The following is a 15524-nucleotide window of genomic DNA, read 5'->3' on the forward strand; positions in this document are numbered from 1 at the left end:
CAGAAGATTTATAGCTTTGTTTTGGAACTTTAGGAAAATAAATTTACCACCTTGATATGGAGAAGGAGATGTCCAGAAGGCATCTTATTTTTAAAGATTGTGAAAACAATAAAAGTACTTATTATTAAAACCATAATAAATATAATTTATTCTCTGATAATTCAGAAGGTATTTTGTATTTCACCTGGCCTCAGCACTATCAATGAGAAAACCAGTTGCCTTTAATATTTTTTCAGAGCTTTTTATGTGCTAAACCCTGTGTTGGTCACTGTGGAGAATGATGTTTAGACAAATATACCAATCTTGACCCAAGTAACTTGCAATCCATTTGGAAAGATGGCACACACGTAAGTATTTAAAAGTGTAGGAAAAGGCCACTATTTTGTAAATGTTATCATTTAAACATGCTGCCTAAACAGATATAGAAGGGAGTATGGAAAAAGTCCTCTTCCTTCCAGACAGAAAAAAATACCTGATAAACATTAGATCTTTTGCTAAATGTCAATATTATTAACTACAAATAAATTGCACCATATTCAAACATGGCAAATAGCAGCCCTTTTGTTTAAGAAATGTTTTTTGTTTTTGTTTTTTGTACCCTAGGTGTAGCTACTTCATAGGAAAATGCTCTTAGGAATACTGGTAATTTAAAGGAAGTATAACAAAGAAATGAAAGGGCAAAAGTAAGTCTCAAAGTGTGGATAAATCAACAATAGGAATAGGGGTCCTGTTGAACTACATGAGTTTTGGAAACAAATCTCTTAAACAAATATCTAACTATGAGATATCACCTCACAGCTGCCAGAATGGTGAGCATCAATAAATCAACAAACAACAAATATTTATATGTTCATATAACTAGCATTGTCTAATACTTAATTTGGTTTGCCAAAGCTAGTTTTGAATGGCATATTACTAATACAAAAATGTAACATACTAGAAAAAAATGAACTAACTGAAGAATGTCTTTATTATAGTTATTACACACACATACATACACACAAGTTTTAAGTAAAGTGTATGCATACATGTGAGTGTATTTTTTCCACTAAAAAAGAAACACATCAATGATAATTTAAATATAAATGTTTCGAATGTGTACTGCTACCTATGTTCAATTTACTAAAAATAATCAACTAGATTTGCACATGTACATTGACGCAAATAAATAGCTCTTAGTTAAAATTGTACACACATACACACACATATCAAGAAATTTAACATATATTAAAATGAATTCTGCCTACAGACACAGTACTAACCTTTTTATAAAAGAATCTACTTATAACAAGTTTAAATTTCAGCTGACCTATATTACATTTGATTTTCACATATCTAATGGAGATTTCTTTTCAATATCTAACTTATGCAATTACATTCTTGAAATGCTCAATGTTACTAATTGTCAGAGAGATACAAACTAAAAGGACTATGAGATAAATCAACAAACAACAAGTGCTGGTGAGGATGTGGAGAAAAAGGAACCCTAGTATACTGTTGGTGGGATTGCAGACTGGTGCAGCCATTATAAAAAACAGTATGGAGTTTCTTCAAAAAATTAAAAATGAAATTGTCATTCAATTTTGTAATTCTATTCCTGGGAATATATCCTAAGAATCCCAAAATACTAAACAGAAAGAATATATGTACCCCTATGTTCATAGCAGCATTATTTACAATATCTAAGATCTGGAAATAGCCCAAGTACCCATCAGCAGATGAATGAATAAAAAAGGTGTGGTACATTTACAAAATGGAATACTATGCAGCTGTGAAAAAGAAGAATCTATTACCATTTGAGACAACATGGAGGGACCTGGAGATGATTATGCTAAGCAAAATAAGCCAGTCAGAGAAAGGCAAATATCACATGATCCCACTTATATGTGGAATCTAATGAGCAATATAAACTCATGAATAAAATAAAAATAGAGGCATGGAAACAAGGAACAAACTGACAAATCTCAGAGGAAAGGGGGATTTGGGAGTGTGGGAAGATATTAACCAAATAACTTATGTGCATTGCCCATGGACATAGACAGTAGGGTAGTGAAAGCCTGGGGTAGGGCAGTAACCAGGTAGATGGGGCAATGGAGAAATAAAAAGGGCGGAATATCTCTAATGCTCTCAATAATAAAGTTAATTTTTAGAATCAATAAATAAAATATTCAAAAAGTAGATATCTAGAAATTAATGCAACTAGTGTTTTAAATTATTTTCATATGTCTAAGAGGGTTTTAAAAATTCAAATGGTTATCTTTTTAGGTAGGATTGAGGTAGGATTAGGTATAAACTGAATAATCTTCCAAAAAACTTTAATTTTGCAGTTTTTATTTTAAAAAATAAAAAGTATTTTCCCTTCTCTGACTCCCATAGGAAGTATAGTAATAACATTAAAACCTCTAATATTTAGTCCTAAATCTAAAGAGGGAGAGCTCCTTAGCTAGTCTGCTACTAATCTTTTGTGCTGTCCATTGGTACATTAGTGCTGGCAAAGCACAGTCCTTATAATAGTAATATAATTAACCACTTAAGAAAACCCAGTTGGTGATGAGATTTTTTTAAAAATTTTTTTCTAAATTCTTAATTAAAATACTACAACTATTTTATTAGTTTACTAGTTAGGACCTCAAAAAAAAAATTAGAGTTATTGGAGTTATTTGACATAAAATAATCAGTGACAGAAACAATGTAATTTCACTAAATTTTATTTATTTATTTATTTTTATTTTTAATTTTATTTTTGTTAAAACTGTTTCTCCTTTTTTACCCCATTGACACCCTCCTCCCCATCCCCCGACCCCTCCCCAGCTTTGTTGTCCATGTCCATTGGTTATGCATGCATGCATGCATATAAGTTCTGTGGTTTATTTCTTCCCTCCCCCCACCACCCCCTCTTCTGAGGGTTGTCAGTCTGTACCCTACTTCCATGTTTCTGGGTCTACCCTATTCCTCAGACTGTTATGTTCATTATATTCCATAAACAAGTGAGATCATGTGGTATTTGTCTTTTTCTGCTTGGCTTGTTTCACTTAGGATAATACTTTCCAGGTCCCTCCATGTCTTCTCAAAGGATAAGAGATCTTTCTTTCTTACAGCTGCATTTTAAAGTGTAATGGTATGAACTCCAACATTTAATTCAAGTGAGAATTGGAGTAAACAAATGACAAGATTAAAGACATAGAAAAATAGGAATGGCTATATAAAATACATAGAATTTCCTATAGAATGCATTATTGGAGAATACTATCATCCTAGGAAATAATTAAGAAGAAAATTTATAACCATTTGGCTTGAATCGTTTTCAGAATTATTCTGCCTAAAAACAAAGGATAACATTAGATGGTATTTTCTATAACAATAAAATTCAGTGAAAATTGTCAAGAAATCATTGGAAACAATGATTAAAACTTTACACTAAATGCAATAGTTTTATACACCTACTTAAGATTATATGTGAAGATTATATTCTTTTTCTGCTACACCTGAACATGAGTTTTTAAATCTGTGCAATTTTTCAACTGATAAATACTCAACAATTTAAGTTTTAACAATCTATTACACATTTTTTATGAACATTAATTCTCAAAAGAATGTGTTAGCAAAATATGAATTTTTTTCCTAGCTTCATTTTACATATGGCTTATGAGGCTGAAATTTACCTGAGCAATTTTATGTGATTTGTAATTGTGTAAAGACATCCACATTAATTTTTAAGAATGAAAATCAGCTTGGAGTTTTTCTTATAGATTTAGATGCATTAGGGTAGGTTTGTATCATGGCTCAATTTTGTTAAACAGATCAGAATACCATAAGTGTTAAATGGGGAAAGCATTTACTATTTGGCATGTAAATTGGGCAAATATTTTGATCTTCTTGACTACCACAAATTTCAAAAAAATAAGCAAAATTAAGATCCACAACTGCACATGGGACAATCATTGTCTTAGGATGTTAGAATTCTACTTCTAGTTGTGATTTGAATAGCAGTCCTGTACAACACACATGGACTATTTTCAGAGTAAGTTAATGGGGGAGAGAATAGTAAAATTTTATAAGGCAGGTTTGTTTAATATAAAGTTAGTCTGTCTCACTAAACAATGCAGAACACTTTTGCTATTTTTTTCCATTTGTCATAAAATCGTTAAATAGCAGGAAAGTATGATGAGGGTTTCAAAACCAGTTATTAACACTACCATACCAGTTATGAAGCAAAGCTATTAGAGAAGAATAAAAATGTGAAACAATTTGAGAAATGTTCTGAGGAGCTTTTACTTTTTTATATACTGGTGAGGTAGAAAGAATGTTTTATAAGAAAGAAGTGGCCTAAATGTAATGGTATATAATATATTTTCCTGAAGGAAAATATTTATATAAAATTTATTTTTATTTTCTAATCATAGGGTGAATTGTGTGCAGCCAACTCAGTTATTTAGTCCAAAAGAACCACCTTAGGAAGAACTACTTTAAGAAAAATATGCGTTGTCATTTACTTTTTAAAAGTATCTAGTGTCCCACTTATGAACATGTGATGTTTGAAAATCTTTTGTAACCCAAAAGTTGCTAGAATTTGGAAATAGTTTTTTCCATAGAAGCAATGTCATAATATCCATTTGTTTTACTGGTTAGAGACTAAAAACTTATTGAACCTATAACATAACCAGTTTTGAAAGTATTTGTATTATCCTGGGTCCTGGCAGCAGTATGATATAGAGAAAAGCAAGCATTTCTCCATAAATCTTAGGTATATGACACAAGATTTTAAAATGTGAAATTTACCACCTATACGTTTGAGTACCTACAGTGTCAGCAACTGGGATGTGTATGTATGTGTATATATATATATATATATATATATATATATATATATGTATATATATGCCAGTGTGTGTATATATATATAGGAGATATATATATATATATATATATATATATATATATATATATATATATCAGTAATTCTGAATAAAATAGATACAAAATATAATTTATCCAAATTTACACAGTAATTAGTTAGAATGAAAGCCCAAATCTGCCCCACTTTAAAGCTTGTGCTATTTCCATTATGTCTCAGTTTTTTTGAGTCCTTGTTCCCCTCAAATTTACACACACACATATACACACTCCACACCGTCAGAGTCTTCAGGCTTCATCAGAGCCCTTGCCATAACTATGTACTCAAATCTGCCTGAAACCTAAAAGTGCATTTTGCTCTTAAATTATCTATATCCATGGTCTCAATTCAAAGTCAAAGCCCATTTGTGCAACTGACCTTAATGGGTATGACAGGGATAACCCCTGACATTCTAGAGGTGTTTGCATTTAAAAGGGGGAAATTTGCCATGGCCAGTGTGGCTCAGCAGTTAAAGCGTTGGCCCATGGACCAAAGAATAAAATGTTCGATTCTGGTCAAAGGTATGTACTTCGGTTTTAGTTCGATCACTGGCCCTGCTTGGGGTAGTGCAGGAGCCAATCAATTGTTGTGTCTCTCTCATATCAATGTTTCTCTCTCTCTTTCCCCCTCTCCCTCCCACTTTATCTGAAAATCAATGGAAAAATATCCTGTGGTGAGGATTTAAAAAAAGGGGGGGGGGGTTATGTGTGTGTGTGTGTGTGTGTATGTGTGTGTGTGATATGTCTGTGTACATATCCATATAAGCATGCACACATATATCCATATATTCACATATATATTTTTCAGGCACAGTTTCAAAGTGTGGTATCACAGTAGAAAGGATCTTTTAACCCTGACAGTGGGCAATTAGGCCCACCTTAAGTGTGTGCCTCTTAGTCACTTCCCTTATGTTATTTCTGTTGAGGTACTGGGATAAAAACTAGGAACAAAACGTCACTGTCAGCAGAATGGGAAGAAGGTAAAAAATGGTATCCCATTTCACAATCTTTTTTTTTTTTTTTTTTTTTACTGTAGTTCTGGAGCTTTATTGGTTCAGAATTCTTGATTCCTGCTCCATTTTCTACAGGCTGCAGATGTGCTTTGGGTGGGAAGTTAGGTTCAGAGAGATCTCAGAGGATCCATGCAAGGCATGATATTCATAGTGATTCCCTTCAGCTAGAACTTAAAAGAAACCCTGAATGAACAGACCCTCTTCTCCAACTCTCGGAAAAGATTCACAAATACTCTAGGAAAAGTCTAGGCCAAATGTTATGAGTTTCCACAAAACCAGAAAACCCTGGTAGATTTCCAAGAAAACTCAAAGCTCTTTGGCTCCTTGCTGCAACCAGCTGGCAGCTTTCAAACAGTTTTTTTGATGGGTTCTTTGCAGCTGTCTTTTATGTTTCTATATGGCCTTAACAGAGGTCCCTTGACAATTAGTGTAGACTCAAAACAAGTTAGCTATGTAATACATTAAACCTTAAAGACCTTGTGGGGCTATTTACACTTCTGTGGACTATTACCAGGATCCCAGATTATACTGTAAATGTAAATTAATCTCACCATTCAATTACATTGACTGGAACATGCGACATGATCATATTTTATGCCCTATTTTTCAATGCTTTTCTTGGCCTCATTTTAATGATTTACCACCCTGAAAGATAATCTTAAAATAATGCCTTAGAAAGTATTTCTGTCTTTCCCATTTTTTAATGTACCCAGTTCTATTCCTCAGTTAAAAATATGAATCACTGATCAATTTTCTCCTTTGGCATTAAATTTTTTAGGAATTTACTTGCATTCATCTGGCCAAGTTATAAATGTCATTTAAACCTATGTCATGCTGTTTCTTTATTTAAAATAATAAATTGGGCCCTGGCCATGCTCAGTGGTTAGAGCATCGGACCATGGACCAATGAGTCGCGAGTTCAGTTCCGGTCAAGGGCATGTACCTCAGTTACAGTTCATCCCTGGCCCTGGTTGGGTCATGCAGGGGGCAACTGGTCAATGTGTCTCTCTTGCATTAATGTTTTTCTCTCTCCCTCTCTGTCTCCCTCCCTCTTACTCTATCCGATCATAAATTAAAAAATATCCTTGGGTGAGGATTAAAAATGAACAAATAAATGAAAAAATAATAATAAATTGGTTTCTCTTACTAAACTACAAAACTAGATAAAGTTAGTCTATGTACCAAACGGTTGGAAACATACATTTAGCAGCTGGTAGAAAAACAAAAGAGTTGCTGAAAAAGTAACTCCCTTACCCAATACACAAGATCAGTTAGAGAGCACACATTCTAGAAAAGTCTAAATGTAATGTAAATGGTCTTATTTCTTTTTTTAATCCATGGCTTTCATGGTATACCCAAAGAATCTGAGCTTGGTTTTGGTGTTCTCTCTCTCCACTTCTTTGTTTCATCTTTTTTGAAGTCTTTTTCCTAGGAGCCTCTCCTTGTTTTCAAGGGTCATGTTTCCAGCCATGTTTTTCAGTTGGATACTGATACTCAACAACACAGTACTGACACACAGGCCCTAAAACACTTGTGAAATGAGTTTTAGAACCTGAACAAGGATGACTGTGATGTCTGGAAAATAATGCAAGTCCAAGAATCAGGAAAGTAACTGAATAAGATTATAGTTGGCTTTTGATGACTACTCTATATATGCCCCAAACTGAAAAATTTCAAAAGATAATCTCATTTTAATTTTATTCAATCATCACAACATCAGGCATCATTATCCTATTTATAGGTGAGTAAACTGAGGCTTTGAGAAATTAAGTGATATGTCCATGGTCACATAGCTAGTAAGTATACATTTACTGGAATTAATTAACATGTCTTTTTTTTTTTTTATCCTCACCCGAGGACATTTTTCCATTTTTTGTACAGACAGAGTGGGAGGGAGAGAGAGGAAGAGAGAGAGAGTGAGAAACATCGATGTGAAAGGAACACATCGAGTGGCTGCCACCCGCACGACCAACCAGGGCCGGGGACAAACTACAACCAAGGTACATGCCCTTAGCGGGAACCGAACCCGGGTCTCTCCAGACCGCAGGCGGGCGCTCTAACCGACCAGGGCTTAACATGTCTTTTTAATGACAAAAATTAATGGTTTTTTAACCTTTATAATCTTGTCTTCCATTGTTTTATCTATTAAATATAGAAATATTAATAGTCATTAAGATCTCTTTTAACTTTAAGATGTTTCAGATATAAAGTGACACGCATCTCAGAAAATTTGCAATTAAATTAGTTTTGCTTATTTATTGAAATCCTGCAAGAGACAAATATAATGCTCTTGAAAGCTGAAAATTTAGGAACTCTGAAAGAAAAGAGGCGAGGAACTTTTGGAAAGGTTGAGCCCTTCTAGGATTTTTCAGATCCACCTAAAACTAGATTTAGCCTTGTCTTTTTACATCAGTTAATATTTACTGATAACTTACTATGTTCCAGACACTGTGTCAGAAGTTTATATACATATTAGCTCATGTATCTCAAAAAACCCTATGAGATATTACTATTATTATTCCTAATTAACAGATGAGGAAACAAAGTTTAAATTGCTCAAGGTCACACAGCAAGTATTTGATGAAGCTTGGATTCAAATCCAGATATGTTTGACTCTGAAGTCCATAATTTTAACTTTAAGATTATTATACTGCTTTTGTATGCTACTTTTAGCCTATTTATCTATGTATATTTAATGTAAATTATATCAATGCCATTTATTTCTTTGGAATAAAGCCCATCGGATATAGATCGGAAATCTGCTTAGTTTTTCAGCACATATCTCAGTGCTATATATATGATAACACTTATCAAGTATCTCATGATGCATGACTTATTGGTGCAATTAAATACCTTATTGGTGCAATTAAATACTTCTCAGTCACATATCTATGAGTTACAAATTCTGCTTTCTTCTCCCTCTAGGTGTTTCTTTTTGTCCAAAGTGGATAAATTAACAAACATCAAAGAAAATAGGCAATCTCTGATCTGAAAAAAAAACCTCCATAGAAAAGAACATATTGCCTAGGATGATGGACTTAACTGAAATTCTACCTTACTAAACATGTTCTCACAGTTCATTTTGAACTTATTAAAAGGGTTTATTGACACTCTCAAAAGATAGTTTCCAAGACCCTGATAGCAAATTAAGTTTGGTATTAATAGAAATTCAAGTTAGATGTTATTCTCTACATTAGGACAACTTTATTTTCATTTCAACTCTGACTTATATTGTACACTATTATTAACCTACTTGAATGTATGAAGCTAAAATTCACATACATTTCCCTTCTCTATCTTCAGAAACAAATGGCCTCCAAATTAAGCGACATAGGAAGTGTGGGGATGTTAAAAAAAAAGGCCCATTTAGATTCTGTAACTTTTTAGGGGGAGGAGGGTACTTTAGAGACTTTAATTATTTATCAAATAAGTAGTAGTTCATTTTTATTTTAGCCAAGTACACATTTTATAAAATAGCATTAATAAGGTGTGGCATTTTTCTCTAACCAAATACCTCACAATAAAATCCACTTGTAATACTCATTTAGAAATTGGATAATGTTCTCTTGTGTGAGTTTTAGGAATATTTGAAACTCCACTGCATATAAATTATATTGTGAAAAAGCTGTATAAATATTCCATAATTGGACATTCTGTTCTAAAGATCTGTCAGGATTTCCTTTACACATTTCACTTTTAGTGGTATATAAATCAGATGTAAAAATTCATGTTGGACTAAAACTCAGAGCAAAAGGTCTCTTCCTGGTATTTTTTTTATTTCAAAATGTGGCTTGAAATTTTAAGTTACAGAAGTGCAGAAAATGTATTTGCGGTTTTTTTGGTTGCTTTTTTATCCTCACCCGGGGACATTTTTCCATTTTTTGTTCAGATAGAGTGGGAGGGAGAGAGAGGAAGAGAGGGAGAGAGAAACATCGATGTGAAAGAGACATATCAAGTGGCCGCCACCCACACGACCAACCAGGGCCGGGGACAAACTGCAACCGAGGTACGCGCCCTTATCGGGAACCGAACCTGGGTCTCTCTGGACTGCAGGCCGACGCTCTAACCGCTGAGCCAAACTGGCCAGGGCTAGTTTTCATGTTTTTCCCCAAAGCAATATTAAAAGTTGAACGGTATCCTCTATGAATCCAATGATACCTGTTCTGAATACAAATCTGTGTATGGATATGTATACAGGGTGTGGCAAAAGTAGGCCTACAGCTGTGAGTACATGAAGCAGAATTCACTCTTGTATTATTTATTAATTATTTTGCATACAAACAACTGTAAACTTAATTTTCTTCCACCCTGTATATAGTTATATATATATCTTAGACTAGCAGTTCCAATAATATGATGATTGGGATAGATGACGACTATCAGTTGCCCATTTTGTTCTTGATAACAAATTAAAGTTTGGTTTATCAAAGGAATTCCCTATCTATACCATAGTTTGGCATGTATTGCTTGTAATTTTAAAACTGAATCTTTAATTTGCAGAAAAATTCTGGGTCAAACATTTCTTCTTTTATGACCTCTTTGATAATAAGACTGTGCCATTTCTAAATTTTGTTTTCCTCTAACATAAAGAGCAAGTTGCAGCATGTTTAATAGGTATCATGGTAATGATCACATTTGGGAAATATTTAATACATATATATTTATGTATAAAATTTAGTTTGTTAAATAGTATTAAAGTTATTTTGTCTGTATAACTAACGTCAAATAATTTAATAAATGTCTAAATTATTATTTTAGCACATGTAGAGATATGATTATATTTTTCTCTTAATAAAATTGGTTAAAATCTGAGAAAGTTTTCTTTAGACTAAGAAAGTTGGGATAATTAACAAAGTTGTAGTAAGCTAATCTTTCCAATGACTTTTAAAGATAATGAAAATAGAAATAATTGCTTCCAGGTATTTTATATTTAGTGTATCGATGCATTAAAATTACACATTTAGATCAAAATATTAAAGTATAAAGAGGCTAAAAATTTCCCATATCATATCCTAGGTCTTTATTAAATTTTGCTTAGAATCTGAGTGTCTTGATCCTTAATGAAGTTCCCTTTTTATCATATTATACTATGCCTGGTGCAGTTACAAGAATATTTGGATCTAATGACAGTATGCACAACCTAGAGGATGATCAAACATTTGCCTGTGGCTGGTGGAGCACTGTGGAATTTCTTATTGGGACACTCTGCGAAGAGAAGAAATTTATCTCTTCCTGGATGTTTCCTCTACTAACCTAGTGTCATGGAAATTAGCCAACTCTAAAATAAAGATCTGAATGCCAGTTTCCTTCCTTCCTTCCTTCCTTCCTTCCTTCCTTCCTTCCTTCCTTCCTTCCTTCCTTCCTTCCTTCCTTCCTTCCCCTCTCTCTCTCTTTCTCTCTTTCTTTCCTTTCTTTTTCTTCTTTCTTTTTTCATATTAACAGCAGAGCAAGGGTACTAACGAAGGGTCATATTCAAAATCTCTAATCTTTAAAACAATATTTTTATTTCTAATTGGGTGTTTTTAAAATTTTTATTCTCATCCATTTACTCTGTGTTCCATGTTACATTTGGTTATAATTATAATGTTTTAAGTATAATTTATACATTACTCATATACCTATGTCTTGCTCTTAATTTATCATTAAAGTCATAGCTTTAATGATTTAACTTAATATGTATCACTCCAAAACAAATTATTTCAGCTTTTAGGGGAAGTCTAAAGGTTTCTGAGTACTAGGTACATTGAAGCACAGTTTTATGTTGATCAGAAATGACTTGAAGTACAACAAAGACATTTAAAAACTGCTGAAAATAAATATATTTTAAATGACAAAATAGTTTTACATGTTAAGAATCTAGATTCCATAGTTTCAACTTAAGCAATTTATATCTCATTAGGCAAGCAATATACACATTGCACCCCCCTCCACCTATAACATTATACTATATTTTTTCTTATTTTTGGAGAACAGATAACACAGTGTTATTATTTAAACAGCATTGACCTTGTTAAGGCCTAGCAGCATTGTTTTATATATAACAAGCAGTATATTTTTAAACAGAACAGCTATCTCTTAACAACACATGGAATAATGACAAAAACTTTATGTTAAAGAGTAAAGAATGTAAGATATATTCTCACCTTGATTTTACCTTTAAGCAGCCTTTTATTTGTCTGTTAGGAACTTCTTCCCAAAGTTTCACAGGCTTCAACTCTTGTTCTTTCTTTTGACAAATCAATACATAATTTGTGCCATTATTATTTGACCAAAATGTACCAACAGAAGTTTCATAACGTATACAAAACTCGACTCTACTGCCATCTTTTTGGTAAGGAGGAACCAATGAAATCTTAAAGGAGAACTTGTCAGTTTCACCATCACATGAATTTGGGACATATTCTGCTAAAATGTCAAAATGTGTCTTCCAGTCATCTAAGGACATTCTCACGTATACTAACTTTTCAAAAGAAATATTTAAAACTCGAATAATGCCCTTTATACTTGTAGACTCAGGAAGATACTCAGCTGACTCCAATATTGCTTTCTGTACTTGAAGTTGTTGCATAAGATCTTTTGAAGAAGGCAAGTCAAATAGTAGAGATAACACATATTCTTCTGGGTGGAAAATATCCTTTCTTAAGTTGAAATTGGTTAAAACACTTGGTAGATCCCAGCAATCAAATTCTTTGACAGATACAAGATTGAATCCAAAGGTGTCAGCAAATGAAACTCTTCTTGTACCTGAAGATGGAGTATCCAGATACATGTCTTCAGAAGAATCAGAACCTCGTCTCCTAGGTTGAGGGGAAAAACCAGGTTTGAAGGTAGCTTTAACTTCTTCATCTTCAGAAAGAGAATCAGATAAATTAGGAACTTCTAAAAAGTTATCTTTGTTAGTCTGACTAGGTCCTCCAGAAGGCTCCATTGGACTCTCTGATATCAAATAAGAGAGAACTGTATACTAGTAAGGTTGATATTTGAGATACAGAGGATATAATAAGTATAACATTACAGTTGACATTATAAGAAGAAGTCAGCTCTATAAATAAGTTTGTTGGAATGTAAACTATGCCAGCTTGCCTCCAAAGGCATTTAATATAACATCCATGTTACTCTCACCAGTGTGTTTTAAATTTGACTCAGTTTTTAAAGTTGCATGTTGTTTATCAGCTGAATTCCAAAGAGACACTTGGCTGTACTAGAAAACCTGAAACTTAAGGATAAAAATATCATTTTATCCAGTTGTTATTAAAAATAATATCTTGGCCTGTTTCTTTTAAAATAAAATAAATGCAGTATCACAATGCTACATATGTAGTTTGAGCTAAACAAATCCCTTGAAGCAGGTAAGCACAATAAGAGAGAATAAGAACATTTATGGAACAGAAAATACCCAGTGTCTAATAATAATAATAGTAGCTACCATTTATAAGGGACTTATAATGTGAAATGTGAACTATAAGACAGTTAAATATAAGTGTTGGAAGTTCTGAGGAAGAAAACAGGGAGAAGGTATTATTTAAAATAAACCATGAGAGCTGGCTGGTGTTCTCAGTGGTTAGAGCATTGGCCTGAGCACCAAAAGATCATGGGTTTGATTCCTGGTCAAGTGCACATACCTGGTTGCAGGTTTGATCCCTGTCCCAGTTGGGGTACATGCAGGAGGCAACCAATTGATATGTCTCTCTCACATTGTTTCTCTCTCTCTCTCTCTCTCTCTCTCTCTCTCTCCCTCTCCCTCTCTCTTACTCTACCCTTTTCCCCAGCCCTTCCATTCTTTCTAAAAGTCAATAAAAAATTATCCTGGGATAAGGATTAACAAAAAAATAAATATTAGAAAATAAACCTTTAGGAGCAGGTATGACATCAACATGCAGGATTGAAGTGAGGTGGATTTTCCAAGCGTAAGAAGTAGCATGACTCAATGTCTAGAACAAATAATTACCCACATATATTATTTTAAACATTAGTAATTTTTAAAAAAATTGTCATGAAGAAATGTATACAAGTAATGTGTGTTATTGACTTGAAAATATAAGTGAGCAATGGTAAGCTTTGCCCAGAAATAAAATGTCTATGTAGACTAAAATGTTCATCTTTGAAAAATTTTTATATTATGCCCACAAAATAGAAGTTATTCACACCTTGGAGTTCAATGTGAGTTTTAAAGTATGAATAGCTTGTTTAGAGTCTCATTTTTTGTGTGTTAATTTAAAACCTACTTTGGGGGAGGACCGAAAAATGGCGGTGGAGTGAACGGAGCTACACAGACCGTCTCCCAGAACCAAACTGGAATTACAACTATAACACAGACAAATCGACGGGAAAAACCAACAGAAAAGCAGCTTGCGAGGACCATACAACGAGGGACACCAACTCGATCCCGGTAGGCTTGCGAAGGCGCGAGAAGGGGCTGGGAGCCCACGGTCGGCAGCTTGGCAGCGGCCTCAGCTGGGAGCAGTGCCCGCGGGTTACACTCCCAGGCGGCTCCACAGCGCAGCCGGGAAAGAGGCTGAAACAGCCACAGCCACTCACCTTGGGCTCCGGCAGAGGGAGGGCAGACTGGACTGGAGCTGTGTCGGGACACTCGGGGTTTGGAGGGCGCTCAGAGCTTTGGCTGAGTGCAGCCACACAGGACGGTGGCCATATTGCTCCTTCCCAGGGCTCTGAGGAGAGGCAGCAGCCCCTCCCTCGGAGATCCAACCCCACCCTGTGGGCCATTGAAGTGCTAATTGAGGATCACTAACAACCAGCATCTGCCCCACCCTCGTGAAAGCCCCTTGGCTGAGCACCAGAGGGAGTTTTTCAATCAACTGACAACCCAAAACTCATCAAGTAACCTAGACTGCTAGCCTCCAGGCAAAAAGCTAGAGGATAACAGTACCTTTCCTGGGCTGGCAACTTTAATCAGGAAAGTAAGACTTGACAGTGGTGTTCAACGTGGGTCCTCCCTCGCTCATCTAAACACAGGAGAGGGAGCCATAAACAACAGAACACCAACACCCACAGGGAAAACTTGACAGGCTCCAAAGCCCACAGTGATAGCCAAAATGGTGAAACACAGAAACAGAAGCCAAATGAAAGAGGAAGAGACCTCCACCGAACATGAGATCAATGTAGAGCAATTAGGCATGTTAACAGAGCTAGAATTCAGAGCCATGATCTTGAGGAAGCTGAACAGCATGAGTAAGGACATAGAGACACTGAAAATGAGCCAATTGGAAATTAAAAACCAACAAGAAGAGATAAAAAACGACATATCAGAAATGAAAAACACATTGGAAGGTTTAAAAAGCAGAGTAGGGGAAGCTGAGGACCGGATCAGTGAATTAGAAGACAGGGTAGAAAATATCAACCAATCAGAAAAACAAAAGGAATAAACTATTAAAAAACAGGAAGACAGCTTAAGAGAACTATGGGACAACTGGAAACGCAATAATATTCGCATCATAGGAGTCCCCGAAGAAGAAGAAAATGAGCAAGGGATAGAGAATATATTCAAAAAAATAGTGAGAGAAAACTTCTCTAATTTGGTGAAGGAAGAAGGCATTCAAGTTCAAGAAGCACAGAGAGTCCCAAGTAAGAAGAACCCAAACAGGCCCACACCAAGACACA

General features: G+C 34.6%; 1 protein-coding gene across 1 annotated transcript in view; it reads right to left on the reverse strand.

Moving 5' to 3' along the window:
• Positions 1–12859, reverse strand: part of PPP1R3A (protein phosphatase 1 regulatory subunit 3A) — an 81035-nt gene extending 68176 nt beyond the window's left edge. Inside the window, exon 1 of the mRNA XM_036246322.1 lies at positions 12050–12859. Within this exon, the coding sequence (XP_036102215.1) occupies positions 12050–12834 (785 nt within the window). The 5' untranslated portion in view covers positions 12835–12859. The remainder of the gene's footprint in view (positions 1–12049) is intronic.
• Positions 12860–15524: the final 2665 nt, after the last annotated feature.

The sequence above is a fragment of the Molossus molossus genome, unplaced genomic scaffold, assembly GCF_014108415.1.
Source record: "Molossus molossus isolate mMolMol1 unplaced genomic scaffold, mMolMol1.p scaffold_m16_p_7, whole genome shotgun sequence".
Taxonomy (NCBI): Eukaryota; Metazoa; Chordata; class Mammalia; order Chiroptera; family Molossidae; genus Molossus; species Molossus molossus.